This window comes from Odontomachus brunneus, unplaced genomic scaffold, assembly GCF_010583005.1.
Source record: "Odontomachus brunneus isolate Ranch 3 - 2012 unplaced genomic scaffold, Obru_v1 Obru_scaffold_005, whole genome shotgun sequence".
NCBI classification, from domain to species: Eukaryota; Metazoa; Arthropoda; class Insecta; order Hymenoptera; family Formicidae; genus Odontomachus; species Odontomachus brunneus.
In genome coordinates, this window is record NW_022639455.1 from 1,583,747 (window position 1) to 1,606,755 (window position 23,009).

A 23,009-nucleotide genomic window follows, 5' to 3' on the forward strand; every position below is an offset into this window, starting at 1 on the left:
ATATATATATATATATATATATATATATATATATATATATATAGAGAGAGAGAGAGAAAGAGAGAGAGAGAGAGAGAGAGTAATGAATAAATAAGATGCTCTCTCTTTCTCTTGAGCGCGACTTGTCGGTTGAAAATTACGTGATCGAGAACTGTCAGATTAGAATTTAACATTTTCCGTCTGATCATCAAACATCAAACAAAATATTTTCGCGCTCGCGAGTGTAGCGAAGTGAAAAAGGTGAAGTGCAACCGACATGGACGACAGTGAATGTCACGGGAATGCTGGATGTCGAGGACTGGATCCGGAACTAGAAGGGTTAACACCATGAGACAGCGCGCAATGGTACAATTTGCACGCTTACAAAGCGTCACATTACGTAGTGCATGGCAATATGTAGACATAAATTGCACCGAGCGTCAATGACAGAAGTCGTCGCGCGAAAGATGACGATGCGAAATCGCTTGAGAAGAATCTAGCGATCAATGACGCGCGATAGCGCGAATTTCTAGCGGCCTTCTAGTGAAGAAAAGAATGCAAGCAGAAGAAAAATTATTCAATCGCGTCAAATTGCGTAACAAATCAGGCAAACTTGCGTCAGGACGCATAGTAGGATCTTTTGTCTCTTTCATTGAGTAAAATTCAAGGCACTTATGATCTAACATTGACGTTTAGTCGGTGTTTGTACTAGAATTCTCTTTTCACAACGAGAATTAAGGAATTGTAATCTCTGTGCGAAATTCTTATCTCTCCAATCGTGCGATGAAAACATTTCCCCGTGTGAACGACTATTTCTCAGTCGGGACAGAATAAACGAGCTCTGCAACACGAGGATCTTTTCGCGTCTTCGCGCGCAATGTAGATTTCACCGATAGACGAGCGTGAGCGCACTAAGAGGAACGCGCTTACCATTATTGCGTAAGAGATGCGTGCCGAATGACGGCAGATTGTCGGCCGCCGGTTTTATCTTTTTACCGTGTCGTCTGCAATTGCTAGCCTTCGTATTGCCCCACTTTAGACACGAGTTCGCAGCTCTTACACACACGGCGTTTCTTATTATTGCAAGAGCGATCCTATCGTAGTTCTCTATTCCGTTTTCGCGAGACTTTCCACACAAATTTATTACATGTGTCACGCGTCAACGTATTCACGAGAAAGCACGGTGAAAATTTCAAGCTTGGCAGATATCTTTCAATTAATGTATATTGACGTTTTCACGTTGCTATTCAGTTTTAGCATTTTTTTTTGCTTTAAATTCATAGCAGAATATACACTAAACGAAACGGCAGGTAGAGATGTGCAAATCAAAGATTTTTTATGTCGAATCGAATCGAGTCTCAGAATTAATTAATTAATTTAATTTCGAATTCGAGTCGAATCAAATCGATGAAATTTCACGCGAATTGAATCGAATCAAATTGTTGAAAGAATTTTTAATTAACATAATCATTGAATTCAACATAAAAACAGTAACTTCAGTATGAGAGAGATAACATTAATCATATGATATCAATTCATTTTAAGGTAAGAAATATATATTTCAGTTCCAGCTGAAAGTTGCGATCACACATATCGATCCGACAGTCGGTAAGAATCTAGAAGCCATTATCTTTTAATATTTTTGAAGAAAATCTTAATGTATAGCAAACTTTTCAAGTCATACTAATTCCCGTAAGGCTGGATGTCTTTAATAGTACTTCGTTAATACTAATGTGCGCGATACGCACTCGAATCTTTTCGATTCGAAATTATTCGGATTCGAATCAGAGATTCGAATTTGAATCGAATCGAATTTCACTTGATTCGATGCGAATAGTTCGCACATCTCTAGCGGTAGGCACAGGTTTTTCTGTACGATCGTTTCATTTTTTTTAAGAAATGAAATGTCCCATTTCATGGGACACCCGTTGTAAAGGGGCACTCGGCCGGCAGAGAGGAAGGGAGGATGGAAGGAGGCGGCTCTGCACGCGTTGGCCGAACTCCGCGGAGTCGCGAAACCCGTTTGCCGATATCTCGCTTTATACCGGGAGATAAAGAGCCCGCCGCTCTTTTAACGCGAGGTCCTGCATTCTGCGCCCGGATTCCGCGAGAGTTTGCTCCGCTTACCTCCTCGCGGTTCAATGGAACCGCGTACAATGCAATTTTCCACCGAGCGCTTATACGGTGCATTGCCTCAACGATCCCCCACTTCTCTCCTTCCCTCGTATATCGTCCCTTTCGTTGCACACACATGCACACACACACACACACACACACATGTCTCGCTGAGGTTCAGATAGATTGCATCGAGGGACAGACGAAAAGAAAGAAGATCGTAAATTAATTTTCCTTCAAATTCTTCAAACGTGAATTGGCTGGTTATTATCAAGCTTAAGTGCGCTCACATTCGGTTATACATAGGGAAGATATCTGAAAAATATTTATTTGATGAGTACTACACATATTTGCTTAAGCTGAAATTTTTCTATTTGAATATAAAATCGTCGTTTTCATGAATAACGCGGTGTTTTAGGAAAATGTACATATCTTCTCATTCGAAAGAAATTCTTTTTCAATGTAAAAACATGTACATTAGTATAGGCAGATATGTTATCAGTATTCATCGACTAAACATTTTTTTCTGTTTTTTTTTTAGACATTTTCTCTTCTGTAGTTGCCAAGTATAGAAGAGTTTTTATCTTTTATAGAGGAATTTAAGAGAATTTCCGACGACTTCACCTTATATTTTTTTAAATATAGAATGATAGATCGATTTGTCTCACAAGATCATGTGATTTTGTTCGTAGGAAGCAGGTGCAATTGCACTTTGCAAAGCGGATCAATGCGCCTTCGAAGAGAATCGTGTCGCAGGAGGATAGATTAAACAGTGCAGAATTTCCGCCCTGTGCCAATTTTCTTTTCTATTTTCAATTAAAACAAAACTGTTGCTACTGACCCAGTTACCGGAATTAGCATGTACAGTTTGGCTCGAAAAAAGTCGTTGACTGACAATGACGTCGCCGCGACAATGACGTTAAATTCGCAAGCGTTCGCGGATCTTTTCACGCGCAGAAAGAAATTCTCGTTTACGCCGCGTGCGACGCAACGAGACGCGCCTCTCTCGTGAAGGCCTCATAGGATCTCGTGGCCGAAAGCGTGTCAATGTCGGAGTATTCCACTTTATCTCTCAAACAGGAAGGCGCTATTACCACTTTAATCGAAACTTTGCCGCTCCAGTTGAGACGCTCGGATGGGCGCGCGCTCCTATATCTAATGGAAAGCGAAAATCCCGTCGAGTGAGCCCGGCCTGCTCCTCTTTCTCTGTTCTTTTTTTTTGTGTGTGCATCACACAATGCTTCCGTTTGTGAATAAAGGTGGGACAATACCGGGCGTCCTCGTATGCGTGATCTGATTACGGGCATAATACGTCGTGATTCACGGAACTGCGTCACTTCGTGTTCGTAGTAGCCGTTTTAATGGAGTAATTCTGACATTACAAAGGACGTCCTCCTCCTCCTCCTCCTCCTCTTGGAAGCACATATATCGATGAAAGGACGGCGAAATAGCTCGCACCGGCGATCCTCTTGCGATCTGTGTCCGGCTTGTCCGCAAAGCGAAAAATCCCGACGGTTAATTATCGCCGTTAATTTAAGTGAAGATTAGTTCGACGATACGTAATCGCAAAAGCGTGCTGCTGAATCGTGCTTCTGCTCCAATAACTGGCGAATGCTCGCGAGCATATATTAAAGCAAATACGACGAGAAAGAGTAAATAATAAGAGAAATATATAGAAAGGCAAGGTAGAGCAAAATTGAGGATTTCGCAGATCGAACGTCCGCATCTACTTTGAATCTACGTTCTAATAATCTCGCTTGATAATTTATAAGCTTTCTTATCGATGATTGATATGTTGTATTATCGATCACGAGGCTCTCTTATGAAATCAAACAACCATAGTTAGCACTACACACGAGAGCGATGGGAATGCGCTCCTTTTAATCGCGACGCGCTCTTTATCGCGCCAATGTAGGCAATGAGCGTAACTCGCCAGCAAGCTATTAATCCCATTTACCCGACGCGTAGTCGAGACTTCTCCAGCGAAGCACTCAGGCCGAGCTGCGCGTGTATAAGGTGTGGGAAACCCGCAAGCCAATTCTCATACGAGACTCCGTCCCAGATTCAAATGCGATCCTTTTACTGTGAGCGACGAATTTCGCGGATACCTCCTTTCGTTACCGTTGATCGCACGCTTTCTCTTCCATCTCATATCGCATCGCGCAGAAACGAAGGGAGGACTCGACCCTTTCGAGAAAATGTAGTCTATTGGGTCAGATTGGGACTCACTTGCAAAATAAAGGTTCTTGCAAGTCACTTGTAAGACCCACTTATAAATAAAAGTTCTTAAGAATAAAGCAGGCAATATGACTCCACCAGGTGTCCTCATTTTTATATTGTACAGAGTGCCTTATACCATCAAAACGAGTGAAAAGTAGTAGTATTTTCACTTGGAGTAATAATGAGAATACTTCCACTCGAAATTGCGAGAGTGAATGTTTCACTCAAGCCTCAGAGTGGATGCTGACGCCACACGAGGAAATGTTTCATTCGATCAGAGTGAAGTTGTTCATCTGTGACAGTGGAATATATCGCACCCACTCTTCAATTCCGAGTGTAAATATTCACTCAACTAATCCAGAGTAGAGAATTTACTTTACATGACTGAAAGATCGCTTGAATGATTCGTCGCTCTGTTCTTTGAGTGGAATTTTACTTTGAGAGATTCAGATTAACGATTATACACATGAACAGACAAGATCGCACTTGGTTGATGCAAAATTTTGTCCAGTTCATCAAATATCATGAAAAAAAAACGAAATTATGTATTTTTCAAGCGTTTCCATAGCTTTTTCGAATGAAACAAATTTGGAAGTAAAGTGGCTTTAGAATGATGATTCAACTTCTTTCGCCTCGGGAATCGCGGTGTGTGTATTCGCGCGACGTATAAGGTTTTCTCGGTCTTAAGGTCGCGATTAATCGTCGATCGAAACAATATCTCGCGTTTCTCACAGTCACAACTACTCTCTCAAAGTGAATCAGTGAATAGTCACTGATATCACTTATAATTATAACTGCACTGAGCAGTTTCAGTACTATATTTATAACTGCAAATCAGTGTATGTTCATTGTTTTCAATGTTTCATTAATTCACTTTAAGAGACTATAATCGTTTGCCCACAACGATCACCGACGTAACTCCTGCCACCTCTGTACCACCTCTCGCTCGGTACTTCGATGCGTTTATTGTCAGCTTTGCCGGTCTCGCGAGCAGCGTTCTCATTACACCAATCTTGACGCGATTAGTCTCGCGTAGAAAAGAACGAAGAAGGTCTTCCGTCCGGCTATCGGGCGGAAATACGTGCTGGCGAAAAAATCTTCGACGACGCGACCAAAAATGCGTCGTTCCACCGTCACGCGAGTCTGGTTCTGTTTCTTACGGCTCCTAAATTACCAAAGTGTTATCGCATCGCATAATTGGATACTACGCGGAAAACTCATTAGTATGTCCGACCGTGAATAATACGACTGACGTATCCTGAAGCTCCCAGAGATCATTTTTTTCTCGGGAAAATTCCAAATGGAGGCTATCGCGTGCACATACATCGCACGCGTATACATAGCAACGTCTATCGTGTACCTTGGGAGTGTATCTTGGGAAACCTTGAAGCAAACTGTCAAGTAAAGCCCCAAAATCTTGCGGCAAAACTGCCGTGGATATCGTTGGAAGAGAGAGCGTCGAATCATATCTTTCCAATCGATTTCAACTCCATTTCGATACGAACAATGCTATTTTTACATCCGACTTTTCAGCTCCTTTCTCATCATCAATCATATTTTTTACTTGCCGACACTCTTGGACTCGCTTTCACTTCGAAGCGCTTGATTATTCATATGTGATTCTTTATCGTTTATTCTCGCGCGTCTTTTACTCTCTCTATCTTTTTTCTCTTATGGAAATGCCCGGCTCGTCGTGTCATATTAGGTGTCTCAAAACATCCGGCAGGATCGATACGCTCTTCTACACACATGACGGCAAACAGAGGATAACCATTACGTATAAGCCCAACGCGATGCGGCGAGCAGGTAGCATCCAATATAGCGTTTTACGTTCGCGTCCGTTGCGCAGTGCTTCGTTGCGCACATACCGGGTGTCCATTTTGATCCTGACGACTGATGTTACGAGCCAGTTTGATTTTAGAGCGAGCGAGATTTCGCTCTCCGAGAAACTACTGAAAATATTGCTACTCGGAATTTTATATCATGTAGAAATAATATTTAAGGAATCCGCTCGCTTTACTCTCTTCCTCTCTCTTTCTGCTTTTTCAAAAATCCTTGCTTGTGAGTCAAGAGATTTCATTTAATAGATTACGTTTTCTCGAAGGGGTTAAGAGCGAATGCTTCACTCAAGTTTAGAATGGATTCTCACGAGTGGAGCTCATACGAATGAACGTTTCGATCGATCGAAGTGAATTTGTCCCTCTGACAGTGGAACACATCAGATTCACTTCTCAATACCGAGTGACAATGTTCACTCGACAAATTAGAGCAGAGACTATGCATGAATGACAAATCATTCGAATTCGTGCGACTCGGCTCTGTCACTCTACTTTTCGAGTGAAATTTCCTGGAGACTTAGATAGTATCTCTCGCTTCGCCTCATTTCTTGCATATTTAGATTTGTACGTTAATTCTCTCTGAGGTACAGTCGGTGTATTCTCCACTGAAATGTGCTATTTCTTACAACTGATGGTTCAGTAGTAAGTATAGCATTGCAACCAGTAAAATCTCATTGAAAGAATCAGTTAATAGCGATTGTTCTTATTGTTGATTTACAAACACAAACGGTGTCATTACGTGCAAATCGCCCGGAAACCGTTAATTCCATTACCACAAATACATTTTATACGTGGTCTTCTTACCTGGGCGACTGAACCTGATATCAGAACAAGATGGCCACGTTGCCGCATGTTCGTATTTTGGTTATTATAAAACAAAATATACGATTAACATGGTCGTGGCAAGCATTAATACATAGAAGAAGGTTGCTTCAATCGTGTCTATACCCAAACAAGATCTCCAGGGAATGTCCTGGGGCCGTCTTCAGGACGTCTTTAGGATGTCCTACGAAGATCTGTGATGTTTGGGATAGATCAGTCAGTCGCAACAATTAGTTGAGTAATTTCGGAATTTTAAAATATAGGGTATCTAATCCCGGTCTCTCCCGTGCATGCATTGGAGGCGTCGTCGTCCGGGTCGTGCGATTCGATTCTCGCGACACCGCGTCGGAATGGCTTCGTGAAAGTAATTTATTACCGCAAGAGTCCGGGCCGGTTAAACGCGATACGCGACTACGCGGGGCGAACCACCGCGCGTACGTTGGCTGGAATCGAGTATTCCCGCGAGCACGCGTATGCGTGCGGAGATTACGGGTGCCATTGCGCGCGCGCGAAAGGAGTAAAGGCCATGTCACGCTGGTGACGGTCGAAAGGAGCCGATAGAAGTGTGACGGAAGTGTGTAGGATGAAAGTTCGAGATGACAAGCTGAGAGTTAATCCGGTGGCACGCGTGACAGGCAACGAAAGAGTTAAAACGCTCCTCAATTGAATGAGTTTTAAGGCTCGTATTAATAACTGTCACTTGTCAAACCTTATGTCACGTGAGACACTCAGATTCTTATTCAGAGTTAGATCCAAATCCCTTAGTTGAATCGTACGACGCGACGTTATATCTGTATTCGCGATTCAACTGGAAAATCTCGTCTGACTCTGAACTCAGATCTGAGCATCTCAGTTGAAACTCGTCTCAAGTGAGACATTCAGATTTTAATTACTAACAGTCTCGTACTAATAATGCTTACTTGAAATTCGTCTCATGCGAGATACTCGGATCTGAAATTCAAATTATGTCAGAGTTTGGCATTTGAATCACACGATACTGCGTAATATATTTGTAGTTACGATTCAACTGAAAAAACTCACGTCTAATTTTAAATTCAGATCCAAATATCTCTTAAGGCAAGTTTCCAGTCAACGACTATTGATATAAAACTTAGAGTTATATGCGAGCTTTTTTTTAGTTGTATCGCGATTACAAATGCAATGTCACATGTATCGTACAATTCAACTGAAATATGAATATAATTGTATGATATATCTGACATTTTATATCTGTAATTGTGATTCAACTGAAAAGCTTCCACACACACACACACACACACATCCAGTTCTGAACTCAAATTCGAGTGTCTGATGTGAGCAAATTTTAAACAACGACTATTAGCACGGGCTTCAGTGCGTGAACGCGAAAATTGCGTGGTCGTCCTTGCAAATTTTCATCTGTTCCAACATGTAATCGAGGAGAAACGCGCTGGAACCTCTTCACCGACTTTGATTACACCGGTTGCGTTACGCAATTGAGACGAGTCCTAGCACTCGCCTCGTTGAAGACAGAAAAGAGGACAGTGGAGGAAATTCTCGCACGGTTCAATGAGCTCTGTCCTCCTGCGACGCGATTGTCTTCACAGTCGCATATCGACAAGCTCGCCAAGTGCAATTGCAAAAGCACCTCAGCACAGCATCCTTTTTCAAACAGTATAATCTGTACGCACGGAGGGCGAATTATAAGAACGATCGCGCATGAATTTTCATCAGGACGCGACAAGTGCTGCAGCTTCTCCGCGAACGTATCTTTATTCGCGTAGGTAGAACACGCGACAGGTTGAAGGATATCGCGAAAGTATCCCGCGGTGTGATACGGTCTTAAAATGCGATGCGACGCGCGCCAGGATCGCGCGCGCGTGTAAGCGATACATGCATGTGCAGCAAGCCGCTCGCTCACGCAAGCACGCACGCATGCACGTACGCACGCACGCACGCATGCACGCACGCACGCCCGCCACACGTACGCATACCACACGCACACGTGGCGCACACCGTACGCGGGTACGGCGTGCCTGCGGTGGTATCAGACTCAACGACCCGGACGGGAGCCCTGAAGCCGCACTTTCTAAAGGCCTTCGTCGGTTTTGCGGGCTTGTCTATCGGCCACGAGTCGCGTACATACGTATCGCGCGTACCGTACTTTCGTGGACTGATACGCGTATCGCGCGAGCGCGTGTCCGTCGCGTACACACAATGCTACCCATTAACGGCGCCCCTGAGAGAGATCAGCCTTTCTCGACCTATAGCCGAGCGGACGGACGGTCGAGACCACGATGATCCACGTTTTCGCTCGAAAACCGGTATATAAAGCCGCTCGATCGGCCTCTGCCTTCTCTTTTTCGGGCTAAACCGCCCGAAGGAAGGTCGACGTATCTCAGCCTGCTCGGCGAAGAGCCGAGTTTGCGTTTTAAATTGAAACAAATCGCCTGGATCTTCGGGAATGTGCCTGATACTTCATTCGGCGCGATGTTATCCGCGACGTCCTCCGCTCCTCGACGCGTGTCAATTTCACTTCACGATTATTATTTCGCCATGCGAATCAGGTAAGAGTGCCAATTCCCGAGCATACCTAAGTCTGGACATTCTTATTGCTTTGCTTTGAAATACGAATATTTCAATCTTCAACATTTAATATGTACATACGTATGTTTTATGCTGAAAGTTTACATGTTCGTGTTTAAGGACCAAAACAATAAGAATGCCCAGGATTGGACACGCATTCGGGCATTGTACTTTTACCTTACAGTCGCAAATAACGAACACTTTTTCCACAATATATACACGACTCGCAGACTCGTCTGTTTCACTTGTAGAAAATTATATTGTGCTTATCTAAAGAAAAAGTTGCCAACATTTTTATCTGGTGGAGTAAAGAGAATTAATCTCGAGATACAATAATTTAATAAAAAAAATTACACCCACATAGAAGAGCAAACACGATTTTTAACAAAAAAGTTTTACATCGAATTTTATTTATTACAAAAAGTTCTATAAGAATTACTTCTTAAATATAATAATTTTACAAAAAAAAAAAAACATTATTTTATAAAAGAGTATATGATTTTCCTGCGGCATTGATTTACTTGCAATGGAGAAACGCTCGAATCGCGTCATTTTTTCTTCGACAACGTCTGTCAGTGTGACGATGGGATAATTGTTTCTAAGTAATTAATGGTCCTGTGCGACCATTAATTACTTAGAAACAACTTTTGCCGAGATCTTTAATTCGCGTCTTGTGATCTTCGAGATAGCAGCGGGGAAGTACCATCCGTCTCGGGAAAGACTGTTCCGCAGAATTGGAGACGGCGAGACGCGTCGGCACAACACGTCGAACCGTCCCGACATTTCGCATAATCACCGAGTAGGAAATGATTCTCTCCGTTCGCGCGGACTCGAATCAAGCGAATTGAAAGAATCTTGGAGAGTGCTCACGCGCGGCCTTCGGGTGTAAGTACGAACGTCGCGTCAGGAAGGATCAGAGGTGGCTCGACGCGCGGGGCCTTATTTGCGACGATGATGCTGTGCCGTGGTGCGCGCAGTGACATTTACAACTTGCATCGCGGTGTGAATTACTTATGCGAACGTGAGCGTCCCTTTCGTGACGTCGCACGAGTTCGTACGACCAAACAAATCAGTCTCGCGGATGAACAATTGCGCCGGGTAGAAGTGACGTAAACTCATCGACAAAAAAAGGCTTCAGATTTCATCCATTGCACTGAGAGAAAAAGTATTCAGGAAATAACAAATATTTATTCGTTGGATATTATAATAACACCTTTACTTATATTAATACGAAATATTTTTCAAATAAGAAAATATATATATTTTTTTTAAACTTCTCTTGAAACTTTTCACAAAAGTAATTTTTTATTTTATTTATAACACTAGAAATCTAAACATTAAAAAGTTACGTGAATTTTAAATATGTGTAAATTTCATTCAGCACGTTTTCATCTACTCATAATTTCCATAAGAATGATTAAAATATAGCTTTTTTTTTTTATTGGTATGGAAAATATCGAGGGATGTGAATTTGTTAATATTTTTACGATTCAATAAAGTTGAAAAAAATTATAGTGTAAAAACGAAACATATTTTTTAAAGAATTGGTAACGTTTGGGAAATTAGTCTGAGTAAATTTTATCCATGTTTGCCTTTCTGATTCTCATAGGATTCTGATGTATGAATATACCCATGTCAAATATGTTTAGGGTTCTAAGGTTAAATAAAAGAATTTAGGTTTAAGTAGGTATTATTAATATCCGCTGAATAAATATTTCTTATTTGTAAAGTACTTTCTTTCTCTCAACGTATATATTATAATATATCCTTATTTTTTTTCTTAATGAATGCACAGGATGATATAATATAAAGAGATCCGAAGTTTCGTGAATGCACGCAAAGCGTGTGTGGAAGTTTCCTATTACGAAATGGAGTTGTCTCTTTCTTTGTTAACTACCGCGTGCTCACAACAAATTGGTCCTCCAACGGACGAGATAATGAGTATGCGTGTACGCGAAGTCAAAGATCGCATACTTAACGCCGCTTTCGATGCGTATGCACGTGAGGCATGTTGGCGTATATTAAGGGTAAACGTGAATTAAGAGTAAAGTTAAAAATTGTGAAATATGAACAGACGACTTGACGCAAAGGAGCGCGTGATTTCTAACAGCGCGCTGCGAGCGTACGCTTTAAAAGACCACTAATACTCATTTGAATGATAAGTCGCGACACGAGAGGATTAGAAGTCTCACTAGAACGCACCGCCGACTCTTATCCGATAATAGAGCGCGCATTTCACTACTCGAGTGGATAAATCCATCATATATCGATGGAATCGTTGATTGAATGACGTATTATTTTCTGAAATTATCCTCATCAGCGTTTCCCAACCTGATTTTGCCCCGAGACTTTAGATCTCGACATAAAATACGATATAAAATAATATAGAAAATGCAATTGAGTGCCCAAGCAAAAAAAAAATGGCTAAGTTAACGTGTAAACCATGACGAAATAATGCTCAATGTTTTGCATTGTTTCAAGGAAAACGCGTTCAAAGTTTTACGACAAAAATTTTCGAAGATAATTTTCTTTAATATATTTCTTTAATATATTAATCAGTAATATATACCAGAGCTATAATTAGAACATTCCTTCGTCTCCCATTGTTTTTTTGGATATTTTCTCTCGCCTACATTGAATTCTGGCGCCTCTTTTCGCCTGGTTTTCTTGAGAGCCTTAGTTCGAGCATGCATTAAGCGGCTATTGTTCCTCCGCTCACGCAAATCGTATGTTTCTCTGCAGAAGATATATTTATTATATTAAATATTCTTAAATAAATCTTAGCACTATCGTTGAATGTTGTTGCAATCACATAAATAGTAATTTCAACTATTTTTAATCTTACAAAAGACGCTGTCTTTTAATCTTGTAAAAAATAGTACTCTACGTCGCACTCGTACATGGCTTTTAGTTGAGTGCGTTATCTCCTACACTACAGTTTGCAAAGCCACGTCATTTTTCTAGCACAAGTCCGACTCCCGTCCACCCGCTTACCGTACACGTGGTTACATTATCCGCTGTGAACTTCAACAACTTTACAAATTTCGCAATGAAATTCTTTTCTCACATATTTTTAAGACTGTATAGATATTAATAAGATATTAAAAAAATCGATTTTCCTCCGTGAAACGTATCGACGACCACTATGCGACTATTTCAAGTGCTTGTCTGGTTCAGAGCAGAGCGGTATGCAACCGACATTCCATCGCCCGTTTGCTCATTCGACGGTAACGAATATATCGAGCGTCACTGACGAGGATGAACGAAAACAGGTAGGACGGCACGAGACGCGGTGGTCGCGTCGCTTCCGCGTTTCTCCCGAGGTAAATACGTAAATCTCGTCGCGATTCGCGAACACTCGCGCGACCCGCGTTACCCTTTCGTGCGAAGGAATTCGCCGGGAAACCGACGTCTCACACACGACTCTCCGGCTGTTACAACGGGCGCGATTACAACGGCGCGTACTTCCGCCGCGAGCAAGCCACTTTATTTCCCGCCGCCTTTGCGAGGTCCCCCTCAGCCACGGGAGTTTAGTCTCGGGGAGAATAAACCGTCGTCGGGGAAACCTCGGTCTGCGAACGCGCGGCTCTCAAAAACGCCGGAAGCGCCAGAATTCAATCAGAAGTAGGCGAGAAAATATCCAAAACCACAACGGAACGGAGGAAAGCTCCTAATTATGGTTCTATTATGGTATATATTATTGATTAATGGCAGATATATTAAAAAAAAGGTATCTTAGAAATCCTAAGTCAGTGAATATTTCACTGAGGAACAATCCTTTAATAATTCTGAGTCAACTGAGATCTAAGTTTACAAACTCTGTTTTAACAATGTGTATTTGATGTGACTAAGCAAAGTTAGATCTAAGTTTAAATAATTATTGAAAGAGATCAGTCCTTATATATAAGCTTGAAGTGACTTCATATGAGTGCATGTCTCAATTAGAGTGAATATGTTTCTGTGACGATAGAGATGATAGCATCACATCTCTCAAGCCGGAATGAAGATATTCACTCGACGATTCAGAGTAGAGAATTCACTCTATATGAGTGAAAAATCATTCGAATTCAATTGATTCGGTGGTCACTCTACTTCTCAAATGAGATTTTGCTCCAAGAAATTTAGGAAGTACTATCGATATATTCTACTTTTGCTTTTCTCTCTACCGCATAAGAATGTATATGAACTGTTTGTTTGTGTGAACAAAGAGATATCCTGGAATTTTTTTGGAAGAATTTAATTCTCGTCTCACGAGAAGGTGCTACACGAGCGAGAATCTGTGGTTAAAAGGACTATATTTATAGTAAATATACACGAGTTATTTTGTAGATAAGAAAGAACAGTTTTTTTCTTTTCGTTTGGAGGTTTTTCACTTCTCAATTTGCGACTGTGCAGAGCACTTTGCAGGTGACGTTATCGCGAGCTCGCTTGCGATCAGGGAGAACGAAACGTGACGATCGCGAACGAAAACACGTGAAGACACGTGGAATTAATATAATGCGCGGCGCGTGTGTAACATCGGTATTTCATCAGAATCAAATATCGCGGTGCAGATACCGGTGTTTGCTATGCCAGTCGACGTGTTGAATTACTTTCACCGACCGAATCGTACGTGCGTGGCCGCGGCTATGCAAAAATCTCGGCAAAAACGCGTACGATTGTCACTGACCGCTGCAAGAACGCGACACTAACGAGACACCGCGATCCTTTCCTTCTCTTGTATGGTCTCTGTTACTTGCGACAGGAGAGAAATTTTTCTTTTTTTATTTCCGCTATTCGCGAATTACGGCAAGGAATTCGTTGCGACCGCGTTATTCATGTCCGACGTTTTCTCGACTTAAGATTCCCCGCACGGTAAAACTGCGGCTCCGCGACGTAATGACATCTTCGAGATGTTTTCAATTTTTCAGCAAAGAAAGATCAGGGGCGAGTCTCTTATTTTATTATTTTTCACGACATTTTCCATCATGATGATTTTTCCCGGGAAGAAAATCTCTGAATCTGATTAAGAGGATGAGAAATAAGCGACTGAAACGATCGTTCAAATTAATCGATGAAAGTGCAAATTTGCGCGGAAACTCGCATGGCACGACTCGTTGCGCCGCTAATTCGCGTGGAAAGTGTCAGGGCTTATAAAATCACTTTCAATTCCTTTCCCAGAACGTAACGACAGGTGCCGGATTTTACGTATAGGCACAAGTTCAGGTCTTAAACGAATCTTACAGCTGAAGTCGAACAGTGTAGCTTTACCGCGATGTTATTCCGCGTAAATATTTCGTTTTATTCGCATAGACGTTCGCGATTTAATAAGAGTATTTGTTAAACACACATCAACAAGAAATACGCACACTGAAAAAAATGAGATGAAAACAATCGATTCGGGATTTGCGAAATTTTCGTTGCACAAACGTTGTAATCAAGTTAGACTGAATAAGAACGAGTTCGACGAGTCTTTAGTCAACTGTGAAAAAAATTAAAATCTGCTCAACTGTAAAACGAAACTGAAAACTTATATGTACGATATAGACGTTTAAAATGCCTTTTTCTTTTCACACAAGCGAGAAGTTAAATGAATGTAAAAATTGTGCAGTTAGTTCGCCATATACAATCGTAAAATTGAATTCGTTTAACTCGACTCGTTTCTTTTCACTTTATAATGTGTAAAAATCAACGGAGACGTCTAAAGTCAATATCAATTAACGTTCGAAATGACACTCATCGCGTCGCAGAAAGCGTATTCTCTCTCATTTTTATTTCTCGACGGAGTAACGAAATTAGCTCGCGATTTCGCAATTCTTTCGAGTCGAAAGAGACGAAGAACGAGCGTACTTCCGCCTGTCGATTCTAACCACCCTTATACCCCGAGCAACATTTTCTTTCGAGACATTTTCTTTCATTTGTTTGTGTGTAAAGACGTGAGAAAATCTCGCCCAAAAGATCCCTTCAGAGAATCGGGGCACATGGCCAGCTCGCCATGCGCAACGCTGAGGTCTTTCGACTCGATTCTTTCCACTCGACCCGAGCAGACCTTTTCGCGATACAACAAGAGGTTAAACAAGACTCACCCTTGTGCCTGCGCCACTGCCTGTAGAGAAGCGCCGCGACCGCGAGCAGAACGAGCGTCGTCAGAAAGGTCCCGATCACGGCCCCGGCCACGCTGCCCGCTCCGAAGCAGGCGTCCTGCGCTGCTGTTGTTGCCGTTGCTGCTGCGTCCTCCATGGTTCGCGCTTAGGCTCGCCTCTCTCGCATATTCTCGCGCTGCTTCGACCGGTCGTCGGCGTTCTTGCCGCGACTTGCCTCTGCGACTCGCTTTCGCTCTACCTCTCTCTTTCGCCTTTCTCTCTCTCTCGCTCTCTCGCTCTCCTTCTTTCATATACATGCACACGCGCGCGTACACACTCACTCACTCACACACTCGGTCTCTTTCTCTCTCTCTCTCTCTCTCTCTCTCTCTCTCTCTCTCTCTCTTTCTTCTCCTCCTTTTCTCTTCTTCGCCGTGTCGTCAATTCGGCCGCATAGTTTTGCGCCTGAACGAAACTTTAGCCAGATGAAACGCAATGTGACGACACGCTCGCCGGTTCACCGTGTATACCGTGCGTTTGCCTCGCGCGTCCCTCTTCACGCCTCTAGCCGTTTCTTCCTCGTTTTGATATCCAGCAGTCGACGACGTCGACGGGCGATCTCAGCAGATCGACGCGAACTCAACAAGAAACACTCGCCGCCGTCGATTGCTGCCGCGGTTGTTGCTGTTTTTGCCGCGAAATCACGTCGCCTTCAAACGAACGGCGCGGCACTGGCGCACGCGCGCGCGCTTCGCGTCAAGTGCGTCGCGCGCAACGAGAATCCACGCGTACGACGCCGATCGGCGTTTCTCGCGTTATTCGCCACGAGAAACGGAATGGTGATGAGCCGACGACGTCGACGGGCACGAATGTGAGCTTCGCGATGACGAGATTCTCCTCGTGTGCTCTCGTTCGCTTCGCCCGGCGACGCGCTCCTCCACCGGTCGGAACGCACAGAAATCACGTACGAATCCGTACGCACGCTCGCTCGCCACGGGTTTTCACGACGACTCGGAAAACAGCCTGCTGCTGTGCGCTCTCCGCTCGCCGTAACACCACCCGCACGACGTTCTGACTGTTACTGACGAGCAGAGCCGCCGCGCGAGTAAAACAGGTAGACGAGCAACAGGTGCTTCTGGCTCCGCTAGGGGGTGGCAGGGTCGGAGAGGGGAGAGATTGTTGATGTTCTCTCGAGTTCAGGATCGGATCTATGTGGGTGGTCGGGTGGGGAGGGGGGCCCCGGCGAAAAAGATAACCAATAGAAGAAGGCCAATAGAGACTGCGGCACATTTTCGTCTGTAATTTCGCCTTATCGGTATACGCGAGCACGTCACCTCGAAGTGCAATTTTGACTCAAATTTTTTATCAAACCAACTGATATTTAAAAACCAATTGACTGATAGAATTGCTAATTGTAAGTCGTGTAATATATTGATAATCGAAAGAGTAACAGTTCTCTATATGTATTAGTAAAGTAGATCGGGTAACACTTGTCTGAGAAAAATGGTAATTTGGGTACTGTTTATAAAAAAAAGGACATTTTCTTCCTTGTCTTTTGACTCTTAAGCACTGACATCAAGAATCACAAGAAGCACTGACATCACAGATCTACAAGAATATTTCGAAGTTTAATAATTACTTGAGAAAGTGCGCGAAATGTCTTTCCTTGTCGCCACTTCGTATTTTACGGGCCAAAGATGGACGCGATGTGTACACGCTTAAACAGGAGTGAAACAGCAATAGGTTTTTTTATTTCATCAGGAGTTTATCAGACTCCTGTCAGTGCTTAAGGGTTAATAATAAAATTTCTTTCTCATATATAATCAATTCTGGTGGTTAATTGTTCATTAATCAAAATTGAGTGTAAAAGTCAACGCGATTTCCTGGAGTAGCTCTCCCTCAGATAATTATTTTATAGCTCTTGCACATAAAACGTGGCAATGCCTGTCGCGTGACAAAAGACTACGCGATAGCCAATCAGTGTGCCGCTTTATAAACAGGAGGCGGAAAAATTCTGCAAAGTCTATTAGACACTTTGCAAACGTCACGAAATATCGAGTACAATGAAATATATCGTCGTTAACAAAAAGTCGTTTTCTGTTTGAAAAGGTATCTTTTAATTGTACGTAAAAAAAAATATAAAAAGAAAGATATCGAAGGATGAAGATTAATGCGCCATCTCTAACTTCGCGGCTCATTTATCTCTTGAATGCAAAGTGCGTTATCAACTGTCGATAATGGGTGCGTTCAGCGAACTCAACAGTTGCACAACAGTTGAGTAATTCGTCAATGTAATTGATTTAGATTTAGGGATCTAACAGTAAGAACCAATAATCGCTGATTGCTCACTGAGCGCTTTTTCCGCTGAACGCGCTTTTTCCGCTGAACGCGCCCAATAATTGCAATACAATAATGTTGATCGTAAATGGATCATATAAAACGGATGGCATATAGAAAAACGTAAGCAATAAAAAATCAGTCAATCGTAAATAAGAAAATAACTAATTTGAAAATGAGATCATTTATTGCTACTCTTGACTGTGACTGACTAACGGATTTGGATATTACTAAAATCTTGTTGCTTATATTCTTCATATACCAAGGTTTTATAACAATAAAAGTGATTTGACCACAGAAACAGTAAAAGAGGCGCTAAAAAATAATCTTTAAAATATAAAATTTTTCAAATAAGGCCATTTCATGTAGTATAGACTATGTGAAATATATTATATAGCATAGCAAAAAAATATCTAAAAAATAAAAAATATTAATTTAGTGGATATTAATAACATGTCTCCTTGAATCGAAATTCTTTTACTTAGATAGCATAAACAATAACTTTCACTTGAAAAACGAAGAGTTTAAGAAGATATATATATCTTCTTAAACTCTTCGTTTTTCAAGTGAAAGTTATTGTGTGTGTGTGTGTGTGTGTGTGTGTGTGTGTGTGTGTGTGTGTGTGTGTGTGTGTGTGTGTGTGTATATATATATATATATATATATATATATATATATATAAATAACAAGATATATATATATATATCTTGTTATTTGAAAATTGTTATGTTAATATAACTCTGTCTGCATAGACGTGCAGACGTGCACAGTCGTTTGAAGGTGACGTGATTTCGCGGCAAAAACAGCAAGAAAGTTACAAGCATGTTATTACGTTTACGTTATTACGTCGTAGCGACGTGCTCGCCACGTCCGGTGCTGTCAGGGAAGTAAACACATGATATTAGTATCCATCGAAATAAATATCTTTTATTTCTTAAAGATTGTTTTCCTTAGTATAAAAGAAAATATTTCTTTACTCAGAGGGATCTTCTTTAATAAAAACGTATTGTATCACATCATGTCTTGTATTGTCTTGTATTTTATCATGTCTTGTACTGTCCTGTATCTCATCATATTTTATACTGTCTTGTACCTCATATCTTGTATTGTCTTGTACTTCATCATGTCTTGTACTGTCTTGTACCTCATCATGTATTGTACTATCTTGTACCTCATCATATCTTGTACTATCTTGTATATCATCTTCTTCACATTTTATACTTGTGACCGTTGAAATAATATGTTTGATTTCGGAATTCGAGTGTGGAAAAGTAAATACTGATTCGACTAATAATTCGAGATTTGGAAACGTTTTATCCCCATTGAAGTCTTCATACTCTAATATTCGTTTCCACATTTCATCTACTTCTAGAGCCGCTAATTCTTCTTTTTCTGTGTCGTTATATACTGTTGGCAGAATTCTCCATTCATATGACAATTTTGTAATATCGGGATGCCCTATACACATTGCAATATACGTTAAATCTCTAATTTTTTTTCTACCTTCATAATAAAGTGCAATTTTAGGTTGTAGAAACATTAATTGCTCGAACATTGTATCTTTGTACGGTAAACATTCCAACATTTTGCAAACTGCAGCTGCATAAAAATCGCGACATTGTATTCTAATCTCTCGCGCACGTTTTGGAGATAATGTCCTTAAGAATGAATTACATTCTGGCCCCACATATATATTATTTACATTTAGTATATTCTTGTGATTACTTAAATTTATATTTACAATATCCTCTAAAGCTTTTGACACCATAAAATTTGAAGCTACTTCGCAAATCAATTGTTGACTACTTTCAAGTAGAATATGACTCAAAAATCGGTGGGATTGATAAAAGTCATTTAAATTGTTGAAAAAATGTAATGAATATTTTAGAAATAGCAGATACGCTTTTATTGTTTTATTTATTGAATCATCATTGAATAGTTTTGAAACAGTCACTGTGGATTCAGATTTACTTTCTGCTGCTGCAGAAATAAAGTATTTTTTTAAAATATCCCAATTGTCAATTAACTTGATAATACATTTGTGTAAGACTAACCATTTCGTGTCTGACGATTCTAACATCATTTTCGTCTCCGTATTGAAAACATCATTAAATTCACTTAAACACGTAGATTGCTCTATATTATCTGAAATATAAGACACAATTTCTTTAATAAAATGTTCGCACGCCTGTGGTATATGCGCGTATGCATTATTGACTATAATCGTGGTTGAACAGCCAATACAATTTAGCGTGAGAAGTTTCGGTATTTCCAATTTCAAATGCGATATAAGGGAACTACATCCAGTCGTCATCGATGCATGATCACTTACCACTGCAACTATATTTTGCAAAGGAATTTTCTTTCTTTCAAAAAAATTTTTCAACTCTCTGTAAAATGTGTTTGCAGGATCTGCTAGCTCTATACTTATCAATTTTAACATTTGCCTCACAATTTTTTTATCTTGTGGTGAAATATACTGTACTAAAACGCACATGACTTGCTTAGAATTATCAGTAGCCTCGTCTATTAACATTGAGAATTTACAGATTCGCAATTTTTTAATCATTTCGTCAACTTCGCCCTCCTCGATCACCTGTTTATTACTTGTACATATATTTTGCTCGAGTGAGAGATGTGCTAAAACATTCGGATCTCGGCCAATTTCTTTTATTATCGGTATCAAACGCTTCAAGCTATGAAACGGTATATTATGTTGAACCAAAAATGCAGATATTTTTATCTCAGCTTGTTTAACTTTGTTTTCATGTGAAAAGAAGTTTATATTTTCTTTTGCCAAGTTTCGAGAATTGTTTTTTTCTGTAGATGCAACCAACTGTGAATGTTCAATTAAATCTACTCGTCGTGTAGTTGGCAGTGATTCATCAACCAAAATTACTTCCTCCTTAATTAAAGTCGATTGTGAAGTCATTTTTGTTTCATGTGTATTTGATTTTGGATGTTTAACAGAATTTACTGTTTCTGTATATGTAGTTGACTGTGATTGTGCAACCAAATTTGTTTTCTTTCCAACTGAAGTCGACGGTAAATGCTCAAGTAAAATCGCTTTTTTTTTACGTATATCCGACTTTGGATATTTAACTGAATTTGCTTTTTCTGTATGTGTAGTTGACTGTGATTGTTCAACTAAAGTTGTTTTCTCCTTAACTATAGTCGATGGTAAATGTCCAAATAAAATTATTTTCCTTTCATGTGTATTTGACTTTGGATGAATTGCTTTTTCTGTATGTAGAGTTAAGTGTGGTTGTTCAACCAAAGTTGCTTTTTCCTTATCTGGATTTGACTGTAAAGGTCCAAGTAAAATTATTTTTCTTTTATGTATATTTGATTCTGGATGTTCAACAGAATTTGCTTTTTCTATATGTGTAGTTGACTGTGATTGTTCAACCAAAGTTGTTCCTTCCTTAGGTGTAACTGACAATAACTTTTTAAGTAAAATTAGCTTTCTTTCATGTTTATTTGACTCTGGATGTTCAACTGAATTTGTTGTTTCTGTATATGTAGTTGACTGTGATTGTTTAACCAAAGTTGCTTCCTCCTTATGTGGATTTGATTGTAAAGGTCCAAGCAAAATTATTTGTCTTTCATGTGTATTTGACTCTGCATGTTCAATTGAATTTGCTTTTTCTGTATGTGTAGTTAACTGTGGATGTTTAAGTAAAATTATTTGTTTTCCATGTGTACTTGACTGTGGATGTTCACTGTGAGAGAGAACTGAATTTGTTATTTCTTTATCTACAGTTGACTGTAAATGTTCAAGTAAGAGTATTTTTTTTTCATGTGTATTTAACTCTGGATGTTCAACTAAATTTGCTTTTTCTGTCTGCTTAGTTGACTGTGATTGTTCAACCAAAGTTGCTTCCTTCTTATGTGTAGGCGATTGTGAATGTTCAAGTAAAATCATTTTTCTTTCATGTGTATTTGACTGTGGATGTTCGACTGAATTCGCTTTTACTGTGTGTGTAGTTGACTGTGATTGTTCAACCAAAGTTGCTTCCTCCTTATATGGAGCAGATTGTAAAGGTCCAAGTAAAATTATTTTTCTTTCATGTGTATTTGATTGTGGATGTTCAATTGAATTTGCTTTTACTATGTGTGGAGTTGGCTGTGATTGTTCAATCAAAGTTGCTTCCTCCTTATGTGGAGTGGATTGTAAAGGTCCAAGTAAAATTATTTTTCTTTCATGTGTATTTGACTGTGAATGTTCAACTGAATTTGCTTTTCCTGTGTGTGCAGTTGGCTGTGATTGTTCAACCAAAGTTGCTTCCTCCTTATGTGTAGTCGATTGTGAATATCCAAGTAAAGTCGTTTTTCTTTCATGTGTATTTGACTGTGGATGTTCAACTAAATTTGCTTTTACTGTGTATGTAGTTGGCTGTGATTGTTCAGCCAAAATTGCTTCCTCCTTATGTGGAGTGGATTGTAAAGGTCCAAGTAAAATTACTTTTCTTTCATGTGTATTTGACTGTGGATGTTTAAGTGAATTTGCTTTTTCTGTAGTCAATTGTGTAGGTCCAAGTAAAATTATTTTTTTTGCATGTTTATTTGACTCTGGGTGTTCAACTGAATTTGTTTTGTCTGTATGTGTAGTTGATTGTGAATGTTCAAGTAAAATTACTTTATTTTCATGTATATTAGACGTATGTGTGTGTGGATATATTAAACTTACTTTTTCATTGTGCGTAGTCGATGTAATAGGCACATTGCGCTGAATATATAAATTTTTATTTAGTGTAAAGTAAGGGATTAACATTTTTTTAAAAGCATTTTTATCTAACCGTGATGTTGAATGATGTTTCTTAACCTTTCCTTTACTAACAGCTGGCTTAATATCGTTAGCATCCATGCTTTGAATATTAATTTAGATGTACTCACCTCTCTGTGTTTATAAACCAGGGCACTCTAACCAAACTGCAAGAATCGCAAGGCGATGACTGTAACTGCGTTCCGAAATTCACTGTTAGTGCTGAAATTCTATAGTATACGTAACATAAATTATAGATTTTTAGTACTGGCAGTGAATTTCGGAACGTAGCCTGTATGACTAAAA

General features: G+C 40.2%; 2 protein-coding genes across 6 annotated transcripts in view; both read right to left on the reverse strand.

Moving 5' to 3' along the window:
* Positions 1 to 18,447, reverse strand: part of LOC116850676 (uncharacterized protein DDB_G0283697-like) — a 46,080-nt gene extending 27,633 nt beyond the window's left edge. The window contains exon 1 of the mRNA XM_032829258.1: positions 15,605 to 18,447. Coding sequence (XP_032685149.1) covers positions 15,605 to 15,758 — 154 coding nt within the window. The 5' untranslated portion in view covers positions 15,759 to 18,447. The remainder of the gene's footprint in view (positions 1 to 15,604) is intronic.
* A 136-nt stretch (positions 18,448 to 18,583) lies between these two features.
* LOC116850681 lies at positions 18,584 to 23,009 on the reverse strand. 5 transcript variants are annotated; one of them, XM_032829272.1, is made up of 2 exons: positions 19,993 to 23,009; positions 18,584 to 19,396 (listed from the first exon to the last, which is right to left on the reverse strand). In XM_032829272.1, exons 1-2 carry the CDS (start codon positions 22,803 to 22,805, stop codon positions 19,366 to 19,368), a joined length of 2,844 nt encoding a protein of 947 aa, XP_032685163.1. In that variant the 5' UTR covers positions 22,806 to 23,009; the 3' UTR covers positions 18,584 to 19,365. The 5 variants fall into 5 exon arrangements, with proteins under 5 accessions (XP_032685163.1, XP_032685171.1, XP_032685187.1 ...); XM_032829280.1 differs by having other exon boundaries at positions 18,585 to 20,083; positions 20,271 to 23,008; XM_032829296.1 differs by having other exon boundaries at positions 18,587 to 20,083; positions 22,629 to 23,001.